Source organism: Apium graveolens, chromosome 2 (genome assembly GCF_009905375.1).
Source record: "Apium graveolens cultivar Ventura chromosome 2, ASM990537v1, whole genome shotgun sequence".
Taxonomy (NCBI): domain Eukaryota; kingdom Viridiplantae; phylum Streptophyta; class Magnoliopsida; order Apiales; family Apiaceae; genus Apium; species Apium graveolens.
Genome location: NC_133648.1, coordinates 297135013 through 297161268, shown reverse-complemented (window position 1 = coordinate 297161268; position 26256 = coordinate 297135013). Strand labels below are relative to the sequence as shown.

At 34.9% G+C, this 26256-nt stretch overlaps 1 protein-coding gene across 2 annotated transcripts; it reads right to left on the bottom strand.

The window, feature by feature from the left end:
* Window positions 1-16154: 16154 nt before the first annotated feature.
* LOC141708630 (wee1-like protein kinase) lies at window positions 16155-22814 on the bottom strand. 2 transcript variants are annotated; one of them, XM_074512349.1, is made up of 10 exons: window positions 22350-22814; window positions 22197-22257; window positions 22050-22113; window positions 19849-20115; window positions 18599-18666; window positions 18396-18505; window positions 18262-18302; window positions 18033-18181; window positions 17032-17385; window positions 16155-16515 (listed from the first exon to the last, which is right to left on the bottom strand). In XM_074512349.1, the coding sequence occupies exons 1-10, from the start codon at window positions 22658-22660 to the stop codon at window positions 16429-16431; spliced, it is 1512 nt and encodes a 503-aa protein (XP_074368450.1). In that variant the 5' UTR covers window positions 22661-22814; the 3' UTR covers window positions 16155-16428. The 2 variants fall into 2 exon arrangements, with proteins under 2 accessions (XP_074368450.1, XP_074368451.1); XM_074512350.1 differs by having other exon boundaries at window positions 19849-20088.
* Window positions 22815-26256: the final 3442 nt, after the last annotated feature.

The window sequence follows — 26256 nt, the reverse complement described above, 5'->3', positions numbered from 1 at the left end:
CCAATTTCTGGCATACATGGCTAGAAAATTTTGTAACATTGGGGTCAAAAAGCCAAGATTTTTCAAGAATAAGGGATAGTCTTCCAACAGCAACAATTGGAAACCAAAAGCTCAATATAACTCAGCTAGAAAAGGTTGCTACAAAACTGGATCTGTTGACTGATCAACGATAAGGTGCTTCAACTGTGATGAGTTGGTTCAATTATATTAAGTGCAGGAGGCCAAAAAAAGTGAAGAAGGATAAAGCCTATCTGGATTTGGAAGCACAGTATGAAACTCTCTTGAAGAAATAACATGGAAAAGCTTATATTAATGAACGAAAGAGTTGGGATAAACTGATGAAGATGATGAAAAGGAAGAATTTGAAAATTATACTTTCATGGCTCTTGAGCATGGAGAATCATCCACTTTAAAATCAGAGGTACCAACTCTAACCACTATTAATTTAGATTCAAGTCAATATAAAGAAACTGCTGAAAATATGAGTGTGGAGATGTTTCATATCCACACAAGCATGGTGGCAGCTACTGAGGAAGTGAGTAGGCTGTCAAAGATAAATTAGAATCTTGATATTGAGAAGCAGGATTTGGATCTGCAGCTTGTTGAGCTTGAAACTGTCAAGCAAGAACATGAATAATTGAAGAACAAGATGAAGTGTGCTAGTGAAATTGAAGCAGTGTTGAGGGAAAAGCTAAAAAAGAATGAGGTAAAACTGAAGTTATTCAGGAATGCATCTGAGTTGGTTGGACAATACCATGAGAAGAACAAACCATGTGCTAACATAGCTATTGGTTTGGACTATGATGCCCTGAACAACAACAAGAAAAATAAACGTGACAAAGGAAAGGCAATTGTAAATCAAGATGTCCCAGTTATGATGAGAAAAGTTAACGCACCTTTGTTCAAGGCATGTGAAGTCAATTTCAGTAAAGTTGAGTTGGTCATCGGGAAAGAGCTTGCAGATGAAGACAATGAGAAGAAATGCACTGAAATAACTCCAAACTCCTAAAACTAAAATGAAGCCCATGGTAAATCAAGTTTCTGAGAAGCCAATCAAGGAAATTAAGACTGAGAATTCAGGAAAGAAAAAGAAGAATGGGAATGGGAAAATTGGAGTGAACAAGAGTAACAACTTTGCATTTGTTGCAAATGCTCCCAGGAAGTAATGTCAAAAATGTGGCTCTACTAGTCATCTAACTCACCTTTGTGAAAAGTCTGTTAATGAGCCAAAAGTGGGAGCATGCAAATACAATGAAGCAAAGGCTGAAGACCCCTATTTCTTTTGTGACAAATTTGATTGCATTTCTTGTAATATGAAAGTAATGACAAGTTGTTATTGACTGAGAATGAATCTCAAAGAAGCAAAAACTGAGTCTACAACCAATAAGAAAATTGTAAATCAAAATTTGAACACTATTCTTTCTGAATTATCAAATTCTACTTCTGCACATTCGGTTAACAAGAAAAAAGTACTTAACACTAATTGATAGCTAAACACACTTAATCCTCATTATGTGCAGGGCAAAGAGAAGAAGGTCATATGGATCATAGACAGTGGAAGCTCCAGGCATATGACAGGTGATAAAGCCCTGCTATCACAATTTGAGGAGATGGCTGGCCCATTGGTGACTTTTGGAGACAACAGCAAAGGATTCACAATAGGATATGGCAATTTAGTTTATGAAAATATTGTCATTGAAGATGAAGCACTAGTAGCTGGTCTTGAGGTAAATCTCCTAAGTGCTAGTCAATTTACATATAGAGGATTCAAGGTTTCATTTGACAAAGGAGAATGCTCAATTATCAGCAAAAAGACTGGTAAAGTTGCTTTGAAAGGAGCAAGAAAGGGAAGCTTGTTTGTTGCAGACTTATTCTCAGCAAATAAGGATGGAATATGTTGCTTCTACACCAAGGAATGTGTTGAGCAAAGCAAGTTGTGGCACAAAAAGCTCTTTCTCACCTGAATTACAAAGCTATCAATATCCAGGTGAAAAATAAGTTAGTGAGAGACATGCCAAATCTGGAGTTTGCTCAAAATGAAGTTTGTGAGGCTTGTCAAAAAGGCAAAATGAAAAGGTCTAGTCATAAAAGCAAAGTTATGAATTTTATAAGTGCACCTTTGTAACTTATTCACATGGACCTTTTTGGACCAGTTAATGTCTTATCAATTTCAAGGAAAAAATATGCACTTGTGATGGTGGATGACTACTCAAGGTACACATGAGTAGATTTTATGCATTCTAAGGATAAAACTCCACACATCATTATTGAACATATAATAAAGATTGAAAAGCAGGCTGAATATCAGAATTGTGTAATAAGATTGAAGAGTGACAATGGCACAGAATTCAGAAATGCAACCCAAACTGAATTCTGCGAGGACAAGGGCATTGTTCAAGATTTTTCAGCAGCAAGGACACCTCAGCAAAATGGGGTAGTTGAAAGGAAGAATTGAACTCTAGTTGAGGCTGCTAGAACAATGCTGCATGATGCCAATTTGCTAACAAGATTTTGGGAAGAAGTTGTCAATATTGCATGCTACACTTAAAATAGACATCTCATCAATAAAAATCTTGGCAAGTCACCTTACTCAATCTTATCAAAAAGGAAGCCTACTGTGAAGCATCTGTATGTGTTTGGAAGCAAGTGTTTTATTCTAAAAGACAACTATGAATATATGGGAAAATTTGACTCCAAAGTTTTTGAAGCAATTTTTATGGGATATTCATTGGAAATAATTGCCTACAGAGTTTATGTGCTTGAACAAAAGAAAATTATGGAAAGAACAGATGTGACTTTTGATGATGACAAGTGTCCAGGCTTGGAATGTCTTGATGAGAATGAAGCTGAAGCCCTTAAGTTTGAAAATCTCCACATTGATAGTGATTCTGAAGATGAAGCTGAAATCAACACAAGCAACAGAATGAATGAAGAGTCAACTAAGAAAGTGAATCATGAGAATGGAAAATCATCTCATACACCTGAATTTGATAGCACAAAATTAGGGGGAGAAATAGAAGAATGTTCTGCAAGTCATGCCAATGGTGAAGAAAATGCAGAAAATTCAAGTCAACAAAATCATACCATAAAATGGGATAAGAGTCACATAAGAGATGCAATTATTGGTGACCCAAATGTTGGTGTGAGGACTATAAGTACAACTGCTAATGAATTTCTACATGTATGCTTTCTTTAACAAATTGAGCCCAAGAAAACTGAGGAAGCTCTACTTGATCCTGACTGCATATCTGCTATGCAAAAAAAACTAAATCAGTTTGAAAGAAACAAAGTTTGGAAGTTCGTTCCTGCACTAAAGAACAGAAGTATAATTGGAATAAAGTGGGTGTACAGGAACACAATGGATGAAAATGGAATTGTAATAAGAAACAAAGCAAGGTTAGTTGTAAAAGGCTACTCACAGGAAGAAGGAATTGATTATGATGAAACTTTTGCTCTAGTTGCAGGACTAGAAGCAATAAGGATCTTTCTTATATTTGCTGCACACTCAAACTTTAAAGTGTATCAAATGGATGTCAAGAGTGCATTCCTAAATGGTGAATTGGAAGAAGGGGTTTATGTGCAACAGCCATCTGGCTTTGAAGATCCATAATTTCCAGATTTTGTCTACCAACTTCTCAAGGCTCTTTATGTATTAAAACAAACACCTAGAGTTTGGTATGACACACTGTTAGAATTTTTACTTAGACATGGATTCACTAGAGGAACAATTGACAAGACTCTATTCTACAAGCAACATGGTGGTAATATAATCCTAGTTTAAATCTATGTGGATGATATCATTTTTGGTTCTACTAATGAAAAACTGTGTCAAAGATTCTCAAGACTCATACATAGTGAATATGAAATGAGCATGATGGGAGAATTAAGTTAGTTTCTTGGACTTCAATTCGGTCAAAAAAGTGATGGAATTTTCATCAACCAAACCAAGTATGTTAAAGACTTATTGAAGAAATTTGGAATAGTTGATTGCTCACCCGCATCAACACCTACATCTACCGATACTAAGTTGGATGAAGATAAGAAAGGAAAAAGTGTAGACATTTTAGGTTATAGAGGAATGATTGGATCTTTGCTATATTTAACTGCTAGTAGACCAGACATTATGTTTGTAACATGTCTGTGTGCAAGATTTCAAGCCAATCTAAAGGAATCACATTTGATGGTTGTGAAGAGATTTCTCATATACTTAAAGGGAACACCAAACTTGGGATTATGGTATCCTAAGGGAACTAGATTTGAAGCTGTTGGATACACAGATGCATATTTTGCTGGATGCAGGGTTGACAGGAAGAGCACTAGTGGAAGCTATCAATTTCTTGGACAAAGACTTGTATCCTGGTTTAGTAAGAAACAACAATCCATGTCAAATTCCACAGCCGAGGCTGAATACATAGCTGCTGGAAGTTGTTGTGCTTAAGTGCTTTAGATTAGAAATCAGCTAATGGATTATGACCCAGTGTTACACCGAATTCCAATTATGTGTGACAATACTAGTTCTATATATATTGTTGCTAATCCAGTAAATCATTCTAGAACAAAGCACTTTAATGTAAGGTACCATTTTATTAGAGAACATGCTGCAAAGGGTACTATTGAGCTTATTTTTGTTCCATCGGAAAAACAATTAGCTGACATTTTTACTAAACCATTGGATGAAGCAACTTTCACTAGACTTGTTGGTGAAATTGGAATGCTAAATTATGCATCTTAAAGGCAAGAACTCAGCTAATATGTTGCAGCAGATTAATTTCTAGTGAATCAAAATTAATTTGATTTAATTGGAAATTACCTAGAATATGAGTTATAAATATTTCAGAATTCTCTGTATATTTATATTTCAAAATTCAAAACTCAGCTTGGAAATTTTCAAATTCTAAAAAAACTATTTAATTGTTAATTTACATTTTCAATATGTGAAATTAGCATAAGACAGAATCAAAAGCAACAAAAGTATATAGAGAACTGAGTTCTCGATAAGTCTAATTGACTTCTCGATAAGTCATTTTGAGACTTCTCGATAGAGTTCTCGATTAGTCTTTTTCTAGACTTCTCGAAGGACTTCTGGACAAGCTTCGTTATGACTTCTCGATAAGTCTTGTAGAGATCTCGATAAATCACTTTGAGACTTCTCGATAGAGTTCTCTATAGGTATCATATCGATAATCTATTCTTTCATGTGACTTCTCAATAAGCAAATCCCAACCGTTCATCTCTACTTCTCGATAAGTCACTTACTTTTTTCTATAAATACCCAGAGATCTCGATATAATCCCTCTTTATGCTTTTGAGATCTCAAGTGACCTAATTTCTCCAAATTCTATCCGTTCTCTCTCATTTCAAATTCTTTCTTCTTCAAATCTCTTACCCACTCAAATTCAAACACTTGAAATGGCATCAAACACTGTTAGAGCTTTTATCCCAAAGGAGGGCACCAATTCTCTTGCATTCACAGATGCATACCAAGCTCCTGATAGCTTCAAGAGCTTTGTCAAGTTCCTATCTGAGACATTCTTTGCAGGTGCTCTAACTGTAAATCCAATTATGTATCTGGATGTTCTCAATGATATCTGGAACTCAGCTGTGATTATGATAATGGTGCATGAGAATCAAGCTGCATCTATGGTGGTAAACTGCATAATTCAAGGAAACATGTGGAATTCAATGAGAATAATGTCAACCTGGTTTTGGATATTCCTACTAATAACATGGTGGAGGTCCCAACTCAAGAAGAGCTAGTTGAGTTTATGGATTTTATCACCTATAGTGAGAAGATCAACCTGGCTAGCTTGAATAAGAAGCATCTGAGAAGGGATGGTCATTCCTGTTTGACTAAATTGTGAGGGTTTTCACTTACATAAAGACAGGGTATGACAACATCTCAAGTATGGTCTAAAGATGATGTTCTCCATGGCTCAAAACAGACACATAAATGTGAGGCTCTTAATTCTGCAGGAACTCAGCACAAGGCTTACAATTTCTTTGGCCACAAGAGGTAAGGAAATTTTCTTTCCTAGGTTTATAATGTCAACTTTAAACCATAAAGTTCCAGACATTTATTTACTTAATGGTATAGATAGAACAAAAATAGGTAATTGTAAACAGGTGTCCAAAATTCTATTTGGCTCACTTATTACAAAGAATAAGGTACCTGTAAGTCTTAGAATCACTCCATTATGTTGGAGAGATTCAGACTTTCCCTTACCCTATGCCTGATATGAGGTCTACAACCACAATTAGTACAATTATGGCTTCTTTATATGTGGAAGAACAAACACAGGAACACCAACAGGGGCCTTCCCAAACCGAGACCCTTCCTTCTTTACCATTGGAAGCTAGGAAACCAACCACTTCATCCTCTCAAAAGGGTGAGGTAAGTAAAAAGAAGAGAAAGCAGGCACCCTTAACAATAATAAATGAGAGTGGTGAGGATCAAACATAACCAGAGTCTACCTCGGTCAAGAAGCCAAAGCAGATAAAGAAAACTGAGTTGACCACTCAATTAGCTACCTCTGTATCCTCCCAGTAGGTTATTTCTATTGAACAAAGCACTCTCCTTAGTGCATCTTGTAAAGAGTCTACACCACAACTTGAAAACATTCAAGTTTATGAAAGAAGGAATAATGATGGTACACACAATGAGAGCACATCATTTGAAGCTCCCTCATCTATATAGGAAGAGCTTCCAACACTCAATTCTCAAATCACTAATTTTATCTCCCAAATTTTTTCTTTATATAATGAGACACTTAAACCCACTTCTCAACTGTCACCAAAATCAAGTGACACAGTTCAAGAAATTCTGCTCACCACCAAGAACCACTTTCAGTTGGTGAGAGGCTACAAGCTGGGGTAGACCTTGATGACACCAACAAAAATACAGGGGTTTCATCAGATTTTACTGAAGACCCTGTGGTAGTACCAAATGCACCTTCATGTGCAAATCAATCTTCACAGATTGAAAGTTTTGTGGGTAGTACTCCTGAGGGGGAGCTATCTAAATTCTCTCCAATTCAATTGGAGGTTCCTCATGTAGGAACAACTCCCCTCAAAACCCTGGCTGAAATTATTTTAGCAATTGAAGCTAGGAGTCCAATTGACCCAATCATTGGGGAGACACATCAAACACATTCAGGTGCCAGTTCTTTTCAAGAAGAACAAGGGTTTGAGGTCATGGTACCGACAGTAACCAGGTCAAATCCCCTCTAATTCCAATGAAGGTTCCCATTCTTGGTGAACAATACACTGTTACAACCATAGTCTCTACCGTGAGTTCAACTGTGATTCCAATTACAGGGTTACCTATCTCTTCACAACCATCCACCTCAAGCCAAACATATATACCATCTACCTCCAACCCTATACAACAACCCTCACACCTCATCTCACAGTGGCTGCAGGATGTTCAAGCTCAGCCAATTTCAATGAATGACCTCTTTATGGATCAACTCTCTGGCCTTGCCAACATTACCCAACAGTTACTTACAACTGATATGTCCAATCAGGATTATGAGACAATCTAGTTATCCTACAAAGAAGATGTCGAAAAAAAGCAACAGAAGATTATAAATGAAGCTGAGTAGGATTGGAATGGGGATGCTTGGCTAGATAAAGATTTTAGTTTGGAAATGGATGAGGTTTTTGCTAGGTTTAGAAAAGAGTATATCACTATACTAGGAAGCAATGCCAAGAATCTCTGCCCACGGGAAGTTTATGATGCTATTACAGAAGTCTATAAGGCACAGCTCAAAGGTTTTCACCTCATTGGTAAAGCACTACAACAGACTCTTAATAGTCTTCAAGACATAATCAGGAGATTGGTCACAGAAAAATTGGATGACCTTGTGCCAACTCAAGTAGAAATAAAAAATAAATTCAATAAATTTGTTGACCAAATGGCAAGGTAATTTGTTGACCAAATGGCAAGGTTTGATGTCACTAGCATGGAGAAGAGCTTCAAGAACTTAAAGCAATCCTTTCTGGCTATGCTTGAAGTTGTCCAAAATCAAATCATAAATAACAATGGCTTAAGGGTCAAATTGGATCAACTACATCAAGCTAGATATGAACCCTCAGCATTATTGATGGGGGGAATCAAGGAATCTGTTCAAGCCACATTTGATGCTTTTGCCTCATCAAGCTCACAACAGCCTATCTCCACATCCACAAACCTCCAAATACAATCTCTTCAACAGAAAGTCTCCAATTTGCAAGCCTCCAATGACTCACTCACAGCTCAGGTCACAACTCTCACTACTCTGGTGCAGAGTCAACAAAATGACATCAGGACCCTAGTAGACTCTCATAAACATCTCCACATGCAAAATTCTATCTCATCGGGAGCTATTATAGGTGCCTTAAATGTTCTATTACCAGCTATACCTGAAGCTGTGAGGCCGGAAATTCCAACTCCACTACTAATGCCTGCTACCAAGACTAAGGGGGAGATAGAAGCTAAAATTCAACAATCCAAGGAAGCTGGAAAATCTACATCTCACTCTGGTCAAAGCTCTACTCAAATCAAAATTTATCAAGATGTAAGTAAAGATAGACTCCAGAAAGTTACAGTAGGACCCTGTCAAGGTAAGGAGTTCAATGAGCTACTGGTTATACTAAGAGTCTCTCTTCACAACAACTACATCATTTACAAGAGAGCCTTGGCCAATAACATCAATTTTCTAAAAGTGGTGATAGTAAAGGTTGCCAATTTTTTGGAGAAAAGGATAGTGGCCAATGTCAATGACTATGGTTTGGACATGTTTTTACATGTGTCTCCCTCAAAACTTCAAACCATGAGAGCATCTGAGCTGGATGTAATAATTGATAGAGTAAATCCAGTAATTCCAGAGGACACCCAATTGCTCAATGAACTCAATAAAGCTCGGATAACTGCTTTTCCTGGAGCCTATCTACATCCAAGTAAGGAGTGGCCTACATTTGTCCACAAACTAAACAGTGTAGATACTTCATAGTTCCCAAAAACTGTGTAAGGGCAAATACAAGATTGATTATGAGTTTGTAAACTAACTTAAAGAGGAAGAAGAATAAAACAGATGAAGATGAGGAGATGATCAGGATGCTGGGAAGATACCTACAGAATGCTGAGACCATGTTTCCAACTACTCAATTCAACACAACAGATGACAAGGATGATGATGAGCAGAAGAATGATGGGCAAAAACCTTCTGGCTCAAATCCAAGTCAATCTTCTAAAACAACTGGCAGCAAAGTAGAAAAAAAAAAGAAAATAGATGAAAAGAAAAGGGGAGAAGATAGCAGAAGGAGGAGAAAGGGTGGAGAAGAGAAGAAAAATTTCCTACAAATCCAAATCTCACAAATTTAAAACACTAAGCCTAGCCAAACACTATCTCAATCAAACCTACCTTAAAAGCCAAAATACTTGTACAAATAAACTGCAAACACCCTACTCAAGATACCAATCAAGTCAAGCCATGTCACATTAACTAAAATCAAAAACCTACCTTCAATCAAGCCTCCAACCATAACTCACTTCAAGACTGTTGGAAGAAAACAAAAAACAAAGCAAGATGGTACTAGGGTCATCTAGAATTGCTTCAATCAAACTGACTTTTCACCTCTAAATATGTGCATCACAGATGATGACTTTTTCCAACAACAAGCTGAAGAAATTGTAAAAGTTTGGGTTGTATCTCTAGCAGAAGTCAGAATCTACTACCAACATGGAACCTTCATTTTTCTTAGAAGTACAATAATGGAAACTTTTTCAACCACATAATTGAAGAGAGTAATTAGCTTGATGAAGGATAAGGATTCAAGTACAAGAATGTGGAACGCTGTGCTATCTAAAAGGTTGAGGGTAAGGGATGAAACATATGCAAGATTAAAGGCTGAAAAGGAGGAAAGAGATAGAAAATATGCTAAGGAGATAGAAATGTTTGAGCAGAGGTCAAATGAACTCAAGGCAAGGAGTTGAGTAGAATATCAAAGGATGGACATTTTCTAAATATACAAGTTGGCAGATTCTCAAGATTCAGAGTCGGTTACTTAAATGATTACACATTAGATGAATGGCTCAAGCCAGTAGAAGCTTTAAGAGGGACTAAAATAATAGAAGAACTCCAGGTGCTAGTAAACCTAAAGGACCTCATTAGAAATAAACCAGGCTATGAGAAATTCACTTGATGGCTGTAACTACGGAACTCATGTAATCTTCAAATGTATAAAAGTTGTATTTATCAATCTGTCAATATTTATATAATTATTTTTAACTTAGGGTTAGTCTTGTTATCAGACATGAATTTGTGATAAGAAATCTTCTCACAAATTGGGGGAGATTATTGTGCATGACATGCCTGTATAATAAAAAGAATAATTCACATTGACAACCCTGAGATTTAGTTGTATGATAATCTAAATATGTATTATGTATTGTATTTCTTGAGTCTATAAAAAAAGGTTAGAAGATTATACTGGTGTATTTTTCTGTAAACAGTTTCAAGCCTAAGAATAAACTCTAGAAGAAGATCAAGCAAAGATCATACCTCAGAAAAAAGATGTAGAAGCTTGGAGTTGAATAAACATGTTTTATGAAAAATGTTTTAAGTCAAGATATCAACAAGTCACAGATCAAGTTATATAGAGAAGTCATTCGAGAACTCCAGAATGACTTATCGAGAAGTCCAAAATGGCTTATAGAGAAGTCTCAGAGATATCGACAAGCCAAATGAAGATGTGAAGATTGGAGATATCGACAAGTCATTTTTGCATGTAGAGAACTCTAAGATATCGAAAAGTCAAATAAAGATGTGAAGATTGGAGATATCGACAAGTCAAAATGCATATAGAGATCTCAGAGATATCAAAAAGTTATTTCTACATGTAGAGATCTAGAGACCTCGACAAGTTAAGTACACGTATAGAGAACTCGGAGACCTCGACAAGTTAACTACAGTTATAGAGAACTCAGAGATCTTGATAAGTCATTATACTTATCGAGATGTCACTTCTCTATTAGACAAACTGGAGATCTCGATATGAACCTCAAATACATTAATGCGGATAAATTAAAGATTCAAGATTATCAATCAACAAATGATCTATTCACTTAAATTGGAAAGTCTACAAAAGCAGTTTGAAGAGTGCAAGATCAAGAGTCAAAATTAACTGACAAAGGATGGTCACAGTCCTACAAGATTTGCAAAGATTATTAAGCCAAAAAAAGAAAGATTCAAAGATAGCTTAGAAAAGGGTTTAGTACATCTTATTGCATGCTGTGTAAACCTGTGTTTACTAATCTATAAAGTAAAAACTGATCATTTATTTTTTAGGAGTAACAAAACAAATCTAATTTTTTCTTGTACTCTCTCAAGAAAGAGCTGAGTTCTTATATTTTTAAGAACACATATTTTGTAGCAAGACAAACTTAATTACTACAAATTAATTAAGTTTTGAAATATTATGTTTTTTGTGCTTGTTATCTTAATTCTGTTAACACAATATATCTACAGTCATAAACTGCTTTGTTCACCATATTCAAATAAGTTTTAAAAGGCCAAAAATCAAGAAAACACATTCACCCCCCTGTGTTATACTCAATATCTAACAAGTGGTATCAGAGAAAAATCCGAAAGAAAATAGATAAAGATTTTGGAAGTATAAGTGCATAGATATTAAGATAGCATCAAGATTTTTTCTTAGTAAATTGTATCTTATTTTAGTTTCGATTTAGAATTAATGGTCCGAAAGTGCGGGCTGTTATAGTTAGTATCTAGAGCAGGCTGTCCTCCTGAGTGTATTAGGTAAGGGACTAGTACATTCCCTAGGATACGTTCCTGTGGACCCTAGTTTAAGTTTGACTTATCAGATATTAGGGGCGTAGATGTATAGGTTTGTTGTAAATTTGGGGACTAAATTCTATTTAAGGAGGGTAGTATGTAATATCCCGTAATTTTTAGAATTAGATTAATAATAGAATAAAAAGAATTAAAATTAGATAAGGACTAGGATTTAAAATTGAATTAGACTAATGGGCCTAAAATTTTGATCAGATTTTAATATGGATAACTTGTAGGTTAAGATATAGGGTTTTGTAAGATTATAAATACATCATATTCGTCTTCCTTGTTTTTAATATCAAAATTCATAGGGCTCTTCTACACCAAAATCAGCAGTATTGTAAAATTCATAGAAAATTCATCGTAAGTTAGAATTCAGTGATCTTGGACTTTTTGGAAAGCTCTTTTAGTTCTCTACAACTTTTGTGTTTCGTGTTTTTCAAGATAACATCATTTAGAGGGTCAAAAAGAGTAAATTCAGATCTGATCAGGTTTTAAGGTAAGTACTTTTTGACTTACTTTTATTTTCGGAAAAGTTTTTATACTCTGATTTTCGAATTTCGTAAAAGATATAAGAATTATGTTTCGAACTATATAAGAAATAAGATAATCTTTTGAAATCCAGTCTCTACGTTTTCGAACCCGTTCGTAATTTATGTTATAGTTCTGGAACTAGTCTTAGATACCCTTATTAGGCGCACAAGTGTGCAACTTTAGATACCTATTAAGGATGCGTAATTATTGAACTTTAGATTCCGACCACTAGAAAAGTGTGGTATAAAGAATAAGAATAAGAATTAGATGTCGGCTACTGACAAAGTGTGGCCGTAGATCAAGACTATGGTGTTTATAAGAAATATCATTTCGTTCTGTTTTATTCTGTTTAAATCTGTTATAAAATATGCACTGTTCTATTTTAAATTCTTAATTTTAAAATATAAAACTTAGGATTGGATTTATTTTAGAAAATATTTTACAAAATTATTATTGTTTTGAGAAAAATTGTATTATTAAAACACCCATTATTTTCCGGTTAAATAGTTAGTCAATTTGTACTTGATGGGCTTTGTAGCTCATCCTTTGAATATTTCATGTTTCGTCTAAGATTCGAGTTGGATAGCATTGGAGTTTCGGGGACCTAGAATTGTAGTAGATTGACCTTTAGGCTTCCGCTGTTAGCTGCGCTTTTGTAATAGTATCTTTGTAATAGATTTTTTCTTAGTAAATTGTATCTTATTTTAGTTTCGATTTAAAATTAATGGTCCGAAAGTGCGGGCTGTTACACCCTTTTACTCTCATGGAAAGGGTTGAGCAATCTACAGATGGAAACATGGTCATCCCAGCTCATTATGCTCCTAAAGAACCCTCAAAATACACTGAAACTGAAAAAAAAAAGTCTCTCTGGATAGTAGCTTGCAGTTAATTCTGATAGAGTCACTTGACATGTGATGTATAACAATATTGTCAATTGTGACATAGCCAAACAGATCTGGGAGAATTAGAGATTTTGTGTGAGGGAACAGAGGAAGTTAGGTCAAATCAAAGGAGGATACTGGTGTCTCAATATAAGGGTTTTATGGCAAAGCCTAAAGAAGGAATTACTGAAGTTTTTAGAAGGTTTAACAAATTGATAAATGACTTGCAACTCCATGATAAGTATTATGAAGCTGAAGAGGTGAACCTAAAGTTCTTGTTGTTTCTTCCTGGCCACCTTGAACATAAGATATCAACCATAAGAGAAGGAAGAGACTTGAGCAGGATGACATTGGAAGTGCTATATGGAATCTTGAAGACATATGAACTTGAAATGTTATAAAGAAAGTCATTAAGGTCAAACCAAGGACATGTAGTTAATGGATCTAGTGCCTTGTTTGTCAATGATAGTGAAACAAGTGAAGATGAGCAAGATGCACAAACTCCAGTCATTCAAGCTGTGGAGCAAAAGAACAAAGGACCCTAAAAATAAGTTATTTTGGAGCTAGAGGAAGATGAGTACTATACCCTTGATGAGCTAGATGAGATGGACCAATCTATGACATACCTGGCTAGAAAATTTTCTAACATTAGGGTCAAAAGGCCAAGATTTTTCAAGAATAAGGGCCAGTCTTCCAACAGCGATAATTGGAAACCAAAAGTTCAGTATAACTCAGCTAGAAAAGGTGGCTACAAAACTGGATTTGGTGACAGATCAAAGATAAGGTGTTTCAACTGTGATGAGTTGGGTCACATTGCTACTGAGTGCAGGAAGTCAAAGAAAGCTTATCTGGGTTACTTCAAAAATAAGTTTATCTGGAATTGGAAGTAAAGTATGAAGCTCTATTGAAGAAACAACTGGGAAAAGCTTATCTGGGTCACTTAACCGAATTGCACCTGTTTCCCCTACAATTTCGATGAATCCACCTCCATAAATCTCGTATTCGTATCTTGTGTCTGATTTGATGCTTGAAACCCACCGGAATTCGACTCCCAACTCCTTCTTCCATACACTCCATTACGTAGCTACCGTGCTCCGATACTCTGATTTTTTCCACCTCTAACAGGAGCTCGTAACCATGTCTCATATGCTCTTTCAATGATTTTGTCAGGGTTCGCATACACGATACCACAATCTCGGTCAAAGTGTCCTATCAAACCACAAACAAAACAAAACATGCTACGTCGTTCATACTTAAAAGTTTATCCATGACCATTCTCCACCCTCCCTTTTAACCTTCATCCTTCTTTTTAATAGCTTATCAACATCCATTACAATATGGATTCGATTATACATCTTCAATCCCCCATTAAGAGTTTGAGGATCATCTTTCACAAATGTACCTACATAATTATCTATACTCTCCAATAGCTTAAACATCATGTCTATGGGTAAATCATATATCTAAACCCATATATTCATTGTATTCAATTTAACCGAACGAGCCTCTTCATTTGCTTCCAGTCTATGATGCAGCATGAGACTTTGTTCAAAAGTTCACGGCCCCCCTTCAGTCACTTTCTGCAAATCCAGAATATGGTAAAAGATGAATGGGTATCGATACCCACCCAGATCATGTATCTTCTTACCCTCCCTTGGCCGCCGTATAGATGTTAAAATATTTTGCATGACTTGAAAATTTATGTTTTTCTCTGTGAGAAACTTTTTAATCAATACATATTTTGGTTGTGCTTGCACATTCTCCGTAGCTTCTACAATGACTCCCTCCCTTCTTCTTCCTCTAGTGCTAATCGTGTCTGCATCGCCTCCAAACTCATAGCATTTGAATCCATATTTTTTTTAGAAAATGAGTAGCTAGTAAAAAACAAACTTGATTATAACATGAACAAGACATTTACAAATATGCAAGACATACTGTAGTCAGGGGTCTTTTTAAAATGCTAGTTAATGTTATAATTATTAGTTATATAAGCTTAGTATTCAGTGGAGCATCTTACTGCACGCTACTTGAATACATATAGATGACAAAGAATGAATCTAATTAATACAAGTAGGTGGTTAAACCAATCCACTTCACCTAGTAGTGGATGCTTTGGAACTGTAGTGAATACTCCTTTCTTAATTAATATTTTCCCTTTTATTGATTATTACTCCGATACATTGTCAAGTTATTTTAAACATTGTTATGAGTGAACATTGTTATGAGTGGGCCACTGTTACTTGCTTTAGAATATATAAGTAGTTAAACGATAAAGAAAAATACTCAAAACGACTAAAAGATGAATAAATTATAATAATACAGAGTGAATCCTGAAGGGGTGGAAATTGAAACTATAAACTTTTTTTTTCTAATTAATAACACACATACATGCCAGGACTCCTGACCTCCCATAAGACGGTATAAGAGTTCAATCACTCACTGCACCAACACTTCGTTAGCATAACTATAACTTTTATTATAGAGAATGTAAATATCCAGGTACTTTGGTATTTCATTAATTTCCTTCAACATATAATAAATTTTTTATTAAGACTTATATTCTATATATGATGAAGAGGATAGATTACGGGGGGAAAATAATCAAACTGCTGTACTTGGTTACACCTTAGGATAGATTACGGGGAAAATAATCAAACTGCTTTACTTGGTTACACCTTTTTTGTGCATGCAGCATAGAGCTGTTTCAGGGATTCAAATCCATAAACCTATTGATAATGCACGAACTTCTTCTAGCTATATGTAACCGCAAATTTGTTTAGGGTAAAATGAATCCAGTAATGAATATAAAAGCAGGGATAATGCAGTATATTCAGATTGGATCAATCATTAATTGAACATGTTACAATTATGAAAAATAGATAAAATAATCGACATACATGATTACTGCACTAAAATCCTAGACAGATTAAAATTAAAGAAATATTGCAGATGCAATAACATTTACTCCTTTCAACTAAATACAGTATTGAACAGTTCCTCCAAGGTTGTGTATTTTTTCACAAAATGGGTACCATGTCAACCGAAAGTCTATGGTGCAATACAATAAAGATACAAATTACAATACACTGACCACTTCATATTAGCATTAACAAGCCATTTAACTTCAGCTCCCAAATCCTATGAACATGTTTTTATAGAAAACATCGTTAGCTGGTTTTTCAATTTCTCCGGATTCGATCAAAAAGTGAGTTTTCAACTACTTCTTTTGAAGAAGGTCGCCGTAATGGATCTGGGTCCATCATCGCCTAAATTTATAGATAAAAAAAATCAACAATTAGATTGCAAATACTAAAGGATTGCTTTGAACTGAATTCTCAATACGAGTTGACTGCAGATAAAATTTCTGGGAAGTCAGTGTAAAGAGCAGATGTCATGGGGCTTTTTGTGGCTAAGAGAATGTCTATCTACTTCAATGCATTCTTCGGGTGAAAATAAATGCATGTCAGATATTATGCATGTGAGAAATTTTGCAACATTGCCAGCTACTATGAAACAGATGGAAAAAATAGCCGGAAGTATTGTTAGAGTATCATTTGCACATGCGATAGGCAGCAAGTGTTTAAATGTATAGTACACCGCTGCTCAGTGCAAGGAACTTCTGTTTTAACCTTTTAAACTATATCCTTAAGTAAATCTTATTTTAGGCTTTTAATCCTCAGCATTCATGGGTAATATATCAACTTGTGAAAAACTTATAGAATGACAGTAATTTCAAGCAAGAGCAAGCTCAGGTAATGCAAAAACAGAAAGTATGACTTTACCTTGAGTAAATTCTGAAATTGAATAGAATGGCCAGGAAGAAGTGGCAGTTTTCCTTCCCTGAGATGTAGAAAATGAGGACCAGACTCTGGCAGAGCTGACCCCCTGACAAGCTCATATATAGTAGCCCCTAAGGAGAAAACATCGACCTTATCAAGATGATCATACTTCTCATTCAGAATTTCTTGGGGCATGTAACGTGCATCGCCTTCTTCAATGGGCAGGCTTGCATCCAGGAGAGTTGCACATCCAAAATCCCCAAGTTTATATCTGCCATTCTTGACATAAATATTATCGGGCTTCACATCTAAGTGGGCAACCCCTCTCTCATGTATATATTTCAACGCGTTGGCTATCTGTACAAAATTAAAATTAATCATAGTATGCAAAACTGAAATCCACAACATATAAAAAAAAGCAGGATGTCCTAATATGCAGCTTCTATTAGCATGCTTCCAAAATTACGAGCCATGATTTCGGTTCGGCCTCAAGGGCTAGACAGCTTGGTGCCCTCTAGAATCATGTCATGCGTGGCATTCACAGACAGTGCTCCCCAAGTTTATGTAGATTCCTCATGACCCCATTTTACATTTAGTTTCTCAAAAATCCATGCACCGATGTTAGTTTGAGATTGTAGGAGCATATAATAATACTCCTTTCGTCCTATATATTGACGATTTGTTGTCCAACAGAGGTTTGAACTGTAAAACCTTGACAAAGACTGGATATTAATATTATTATAATAGACTTAACTAAAATGAAAAAGTACTTGATGCTAAGTGCTAACTGCATAGGTTATTGGCTGCATGTGTCCCTAATCTAACAGACAGTCTGGAACTCCACAGGTCATTTCCAATGATAGTTGAATGTTAGGGTCCACATAAGCAGTTGTTCAAGGTTAACTATCGTTTTAAGCTATATAGCATGTCATACTGCATAAAAGCAATTTATAATAATAAGCCACTGTTCACTTGAAATACAAGTTTCATAAAAAAAGGTTAACCTGGTACATTGCTGATAAGACCTCTCCTTCCTTGAATAATTTAGACGATCCATTGATGGATAGGCTACGCTCACAAAGTTCCATCTGAATGTAGATCTTCTCGTTTTCAATCCAAGAATTATAATAGCCAACAATGTTCTCATGTGTTCCTACAAAAGAGAATGGTTAGCATAATATAGATACCAAGTGCAAGTAGAAAATGGACGAGACATTAAAGTAGGATGCAAACCTAAAGCAGCCAGAGCTTGAACTTCCATCAAAGCTTTACGCCTGCAACCATGATGGCATAATCAAGGCACATAATACATGATATTAAAAATCATAAATTCTTATTCACCAAGCATTTCGAGTATTTGACAAAACCTTTCCGAGTCCAGATGCAGTTGTCTCGTGCTATGTTTTACTGCATACATGCAACCATCGATTCTCTTTAAAGCTTTGAAAACGCGGTTGAAGTTCCCATAACCAATATGCTGAAGCAGAATTAGATTATTTGAAACAATCACCAAGGAACAGACCAAATGTATTCAAAATCACAAAAATTTCCTTGAAAATAAAAAGTGTACCTCTATTTCATGAAAATCTGTACGGTAGCGTGGAAAGCCATCACTGCCAATGGATGAAGGGAAAAGGCCTGAAGGTTTGCACATTATATAAAATGATCAAGATATTGATCGAAAAATAAGGGCATATAATACACGGGGCCACCAATTAAATGACAGAAACAAATTCCTATAACTATATGTGATGATAGCTTAGAACTGCAATATCACTCTTTCAATCAAGTAGTATCACTGTGCAATCTTAGTCTGATAATTATGAATCACTTCATAGCACCGAGTCATCGACTAAATGACTAAACACATTACATATACGATGATCATTGTTGTCATGGCGGTCGACTAGTCGCGACTAGTCGTCGACTAGTCGACCAAGCGGTGAATAGTTATCGACTCAACATCTCGACTCGGTGAATGTTGATATTTCGGTCACCTAGTCGACTAGTCGGGCTGCTAAGTCGTTCGGATCACCGACTGGTTTATAACCTGGTCCAAACCCGGACTAAAAATGGTCCAAACCCGGTCAAAACCCGGTCAATCTTTAATAAAAAAAGATAACGGGTCTAATAAAACCCTTTTACCCACCAGCCACAACCTTCTCTCTCTATTCCAACGACGGCTGCTTCTTTTAACGGGTAAGAAATCTTCTTCTTCTCTAATTCTTCTTCTCTTCCTTCTACAAATCTTTAATTCTACCTTCTTCTTCTTCTTCTTCTCTGTATAATATATGTATGTATATTGTATGTATAATTATATATACAAACCATCATATAAATATATGTATGTATATTGTATGTATAGTTATATATATATATGTATCTATACATATGTGATAACTGATAATAGATAAGTTTAAAGTTTTTCTGCAATCTCCATTCTGCACAATTACTGTATTCCTTGGAATCTAAAAAAAATATTATGGAAGAGGTTATAACTTAGAAATCTACATTACATAATGCAAATATATATGTGTGTATATTTAATCACAAATATATAATTTATAATAATATATTATTTTTTTATCGACTAGTCTACGACTAATCGACTAGTCGACCAGCGGGAGGTCCATCGACTCGCTTCGACTCCTCGACGTGACAACCATGACGATGATAAAATTTCAAAAGGCTTAAATTGTGTGTCATTTGATTCGCATATATATTTAAACAACAAGATAATTTTTAGCAACCTCAGGTAAACACGTACGGGAGTTATCTTTCTATTAATTAAAAAAACCTTAAGTAACAGAATTAGTATACCTTCACATTTAGATCTGCTGCTTCCAAATGGGTCTATATCAACACCTGAATTATCCATAAGGTAAGGATTTTTCATGCAGGGGGGAGGCATCACTCGACAGCGTAAAGCCACTGCAGACTGAGACATGTAATTGTGATTCTTTTGAAATTCAGTATCTATTGCTTTTACTGAATTGCTATCATGATAAACAGCCGTTTCATCCATAAGTTCCGGTACTGGCTGATCATAAGGAAAACTAGCTGCACTTAAATTTGACAATGTTTCATCTACAAAATTGGCAAAACCCCAATAGACAAAAGTTATGTGCATGTAAAAAAACCACAACTAATAAAAATGGGAGATATAATATGAAGATCTCGACAAATGTGGAAGATAATCACATGAGGACTTGTGGAAGAAAAGAAGACATCAACCATTTACCTAATTAACAACCAGAAAACAACAAAGCTATGTAGTAATATTGATAAAATGCCTATGTGAGATACATAGAAGATCTCTTCTGAGTTTTGAGTATATTAATATAAAGTTGCTAGTTGCAATCATGTTTGGAGAGGAACATAAGAGATGGTACCACTGATGATAACGATAAATAAGAAAAGTGAGAGTGTGACTATGCACTGGTAATCACAAATCACAATATAGCATCAAGACAAATGAGTTTGTTTGACTTTGTGAAGCAGCGACTCATTTACGAGCCCTACAAGGACGCCTCAAAAATCACAAGGGTTTATAGGTCCACATGTATCACACTAGATGATGAAATAACCATTTGGAATATTTCTTAGTTTGAGCTGGGCTAATAAGATCTATCCGCGTGACCGAAATTGATGTTTTGATTTGATATGTTGATCTCAAAATGTAGTACTAATATATTATACATATTTCACACATTTAAGAGTTATACATTAGAATCATAGTCTAGTCTCTACACAAATATATTAATAGTAATTCATTGTCCTGCAGAATTACAGCCAACCATTGGTCTTGTCTTGTCAAAAAAGGACCAAGTGACAACTGTTATTTCAGTTATTAGTTGAATTCGATATAGATCTAGTTATGGGATTGCTTGAAACCATCATCATGCTCCAAAAAGTTAGAGTCAAGCATCTGAAATTTATCCAACAAATATTTGAACTACACTTGTGACTGAAAAACGACATTGTCAACTAGTACATATGAGCGCTGATTGGAATCATTCAAAAACCTTACTTCTCTTGCATTCTTTCCAAATACACACACACACACACACATACATATATATTCTAAAGCACGCATCAGAAGTCTTAATATTCTAAATAAATCGTTCAAGTTTCAACCACCCACAAAAAATTCTTTATTTGCCAACAACATATTGCTACCCCAACTCTGGTACTACCAATTTCCAAATGTTAAATAAATTTGCAAATAGGTAGTTTGCAGAAACAAGACACACTGCTCTAGTGATAACACTTGACATCATGTTAACTATCAAGTAATTAATCATGACAAAATCAGAACACAAAATATGCTCTTTTCTAGAAGGTCATATAAAACAAGAACAATTGATGTTCTACCTAGCAGGCTTCAAGGCTACTAGAATGCAACAATTCCAGACAGAGAAATAGATACCCGGGAAAAAATTAAACCACCCCACACATGCCACAACTCTCCAATAAACACGCCATGTTACGGTGGCCCCACAAGTCTTAGCCACTATACTAGTTCTCCAAATTCGCACAACATCTCATCACCAAATCAAAGAGCACCATAAATAACCTCCACAATTTCAAGGAGCTCAAGGGATAATTGAACTAGTTCACAACACTGATTGCTCATTTTTGGTCCTCAAATTCATTTAATATGCATTGCTTGTTTCATTTAGAATGAAACTAAAAGTTACTTAAATTTGCTATAATTAGGAGATGGTTGTAAACGTTTGAATATATAAAGAAGTTTCTGTTTTTCTTCCCCCTTCATTTTCATAAAGGCATACCTCTACCAAAAGACTACCCTTACACCTAATAAAGACATAACAGGAAAACACAGCCCAAGAAATGACTTCACTAATGTTCAAATAGCATAGAGCAAAAAATGATATAGAATGGCATAAACATAAACAATCAAGCATATGACTATCACAACCTCGAGACAAAGACTGAAATTAGATAATACAAATTTAACTTCACAGCCGTAAGAAAAGAAAGCTCATAATAAATCTTACCCTGCATTTGTTTCTTAGCCTTAACCGTCTTAATTTTCTCCGGTGACTTTGGACACATATCTTCCTGCAGCAAAAACAAATACACAATCAGTACAATTACCGGGTCACTCGACAAATAATAAATTCGAACTTATATTAGAAAAGCACCTCATTGCAATTTAAAGTGTTGGTAATCGGAGCCTCACTGGGAGTAATATAATCCGGAGTACTGTATTCGAGTAATAAACAACATAAATTCTACAATTGAAGCTCATACAATCAAATCAAACAATCGAAAGCAGTTGGACAAATCAAAGTTACCAGAACAAATCCTGGCTGAGAACAAACACTCTCTCATTCTTCTCATTACCAACATCGAAACTAAAATCCACACTCGACAACAAGGGACGATCCGATTCAGGAGCAAAGACATCGGTTTCGGAATCGAGAAGGCCTTGGAAGCGAGACGGATCAGCTAGATTGAGGATTGGAGACTTATTCTGAGGATTGAATGGAGAAATTTGACCTGGCTGCTGCTGAATTGATGAGGCACTATTTGAATCTAATTTCTGTTTCTTTTTAGATTTGGTGGTAGTGCTGTCGCAAGAGCTTCTTTTTAGGGCTTTTCTCATTATTAATCACTTTTAAAATCGCCGAATCAGATCCCGAGCCTGAATTTTTCAATGGATGTTTGTTTTGTAGATTTGTGCGTGTATGAATGTACACTGGAATTTGAATTGCAACGGAGGCGCGGGTTTGTGTTTTGTAGAAATATAAAAAAAATAATCCTAAAATACTAGACTCCCAACAAGTTAAACCAAGAGTTTCCAAGTGACACGTTAATTACACGAAGGGCCTGTTTGGGGTAACACTTGCAAGGCACTTGGCAAGTCCAACGATCTCCTATTAAATATCTTATAAATATAATAAAATATAATGTCTTAGTGATTTAAGACGTGATTTTTGCATATTAACTCCAACCATATGTCTTATAATGGTGTCTCTATTATTAGTATAATATTATATTTGAAGTACAATTGGAGGGAAAAGAAAAAATAAGAGATATGCAAATAGAGAGGGAAAGAAATTTTTTATTGATATAAAATAAATAGGGCATGCCTAATGATACCTTGAAAATGAGGCATTTGATAAATGTCCTAGTATTTTAAGGCACCACTAGCACATTGTTGGAGCACTCATTTAAACAAAATGCCTTAAATTTTAGTTTAGGGCATGAGTTTCTTGGACTTTGCTCTTATTTACTACTTCCTCTATCCCATTGAATTCTATACATCATTTTTTAACACGCTTTTCAATAATTCTTTAAAGTTTAACTCCATAATATTTTTTAATTTTTTTTCTAAATAAAAGTTTTATGTTTAAACTTTTATTCAAAACAAAAAAACTCAAAAAAATATTATGAAACTATACTTTATGGAACCCTTAAAATACGGGCAAATAGTGAGGAATGACGTATTTTTTCAACTTATTTTGATTATTTTGTTTTTCATTGATTTTGATTTTAAATATATAAATTTTTTAATATTATTCTAACTGAAAATTCATCAATTAAGATAATTGTGTTTAATATTTATTTATTTTAATATATTTAAATAAAATAATTTCTGACTTATAAGTATAACTAGCATAATAACTTGTGTGAGACACGGGTCATTTTCCAGAGTTTTTTATGCATCATGCAATTATGATGTTCTTAGTTTTTTCTTATTTGTAAATGTTGTACAATGTCTAATGTATATCAAATACAAGTTGATTATTTATCAATATGTATTATTTTCATACAAGACATTACCAAATTACACAACGTTTCCAATATAGCTCATTAAGCAAAATATATATATATTGTTGTTTGTATTGTATAATTTATATTTAATGACTGAATATAAAGGTAGTCAGTATACGTTTAAAACGAAATGATTAAACTTAAAATGTAGAATGTCGTTAGTATGTTAACAAAGAAAAAACTAAAAATTAACATATATGTTGAATACAGAGTTGGCCAAAAAATTTGAATTTTATTTAAATAAATTATATGTACTGGTCTATATTATTATTTAGTTCACTAATAATGTACAATTAACTTACTCAATTTAAAAAGATAAAAAATGCACAACTGAAGTCAGAATGACTTGCAATCATAATATACAATAATGTAAAATTTACAATATTGTTAATATAAAAGTTGATTTTAGTGAAAAATGTTAGTTTTTAAAATTCAACGTATGTTGTATGGAAAAATATTAGTTTTTTATTTACAATACTGTTAACAAAGTAAGATTAAGTTATGTATGTAGCTAAAAATAATGTTTTTTCTCTCCATTCACATGAGAGCTGTTGAGTTTCTTCTCTTCTATCTTTTCATAAGATTGTGAGAGTTTTCGACGTCAACAATGAATGATGTGGAAATGCAGTTGGCGGAGTTGAATATCGAGAACGAAAAGAATGAGGAGTTAGTTTTCGACGAAGGGATGGAGGAAAATATTAACAAATTCGAGTTATGCCTGGTGGGACGCTTCTTGACTGAAAAGAATATTAATGTTCGTGCAATGAAGACGAAATTAGCGGATTTATGGAAGCCTGCCATGGGTATTAACATTAAGGATTTGAAACCGGGGTTATTTTTGTTCCAATTTTATCATAAGGAGGACATGTGCTGGGTGATTAATAATGGCCCCTGGACATTTGATGGTGCTTTGTTGGTGTTGAATGTTATCAAGGATGGAAAAGACCCTACTAAGGTACCCCTAGTTGAGATTGAATTTTGGATTCAGATTCATGATCTGCCTGTTGGTTACATGTCTGAGGTGGTAGGGAAATAATTAGACATTTTTTTGGTACTTTCCTTCAGTATGATGCAAAGAATAACTCGAGTATTTGGAGAGAGTTCATGCTTCTGAGAATTAGAGTTGATGTTCGCAGGTCGTTGAGAAGGAAGAAGAATATTTGTAAGAAGGATAAGTCGGAGGTTGTGGTTAACTGCAAGTATGAAAAATTAGGAGATTTATGCTTCATATGTGGCCTATTGTCTCATACTGAGCGTTTCTGTCCAAAAAAACTAGTTGCAGGCGGGGAGAAGGTCAGTAGGGAATGGGGTCATTGGCTTCGTGCTCATCCTCGAAGAGCGGTGGGTGGTGGTAAGAGTAAATGGCTCAGGGAGGAGAATGACGTAGATTGGGGACGACATACTGGTAGGGATAACGATAAATCAGGAGCCACATAATTTCAAATTCCTGATTTTCAGCGTCCTGATACGTCAAGGCGGATTAGTAGGGATAATGTACTAACTTGAATTTTTGAGACTTTGTAAAACGCTTGATGAATAGTAACCCTGACAATTGGGGAAAATTTTTTAGCCCACACTATGTTGTGCATGAGAAATTTAGTTTCTGAGTCGATAACATGATTATACGTACCAAATAAGTGTATGTAAACGTTATTAGTTTTCGAAGAAAACGAACTTTGAAAAACGAACCATTAAGGAATACGAGAATCACGATATAATTAAAAATCTAAAATTCTACAAATTCAAACCCAAGTACAAGGCTTCAAAACGTAAAGGACGTATAAGAAATGATTTACCCCGTGAACCATTTATGAAGGTTTATTACGAAAATGAATAAGCGACCGAGCGAACGCGTAAGCGAATAAATAAGTGTATCAAGACAAGCTAACCATACAAGCTAACTAGGGTAAGAAAATAACCATGGTTAATAATCAAATAGTAGCCTAACTAGAGAATATGATTGCCTAGCTAGTGAATAGTGGCTTGAATAGTAACCAAGGTACTTAAGCTAGTCTATAGCTTGGAAAATAGGAAATCTAGGAAGATATGGCAAGATATGACAATCTTAGGATGATATATATACACATAAACATATCTTTCACAAGACGCATCCAAGCAAAAACCACAAAAACACTTTCTTCTCTCTCCTTCAATTCCCATTCGACAAAATCAAAGAAAATGAGGAAATCAATTTCAAAAATTCAACTTCTAGCCATGGAAAAATTCTACAATTAAATCCTAATCTTCCTACATCCTAAACTATGGTAAGATAAATTTTTGAGAGCATTTCATTAAGGTTTTATTGGTGAAATAAATTCATGAAAGTGATGATGAATAATGAGGAATATTAACTTTTCTTGGTTTCTTGATTTTTATGGCATGATCTAGGTTCCTTAATTACAACCAAGAATCCCCAAGACTCCA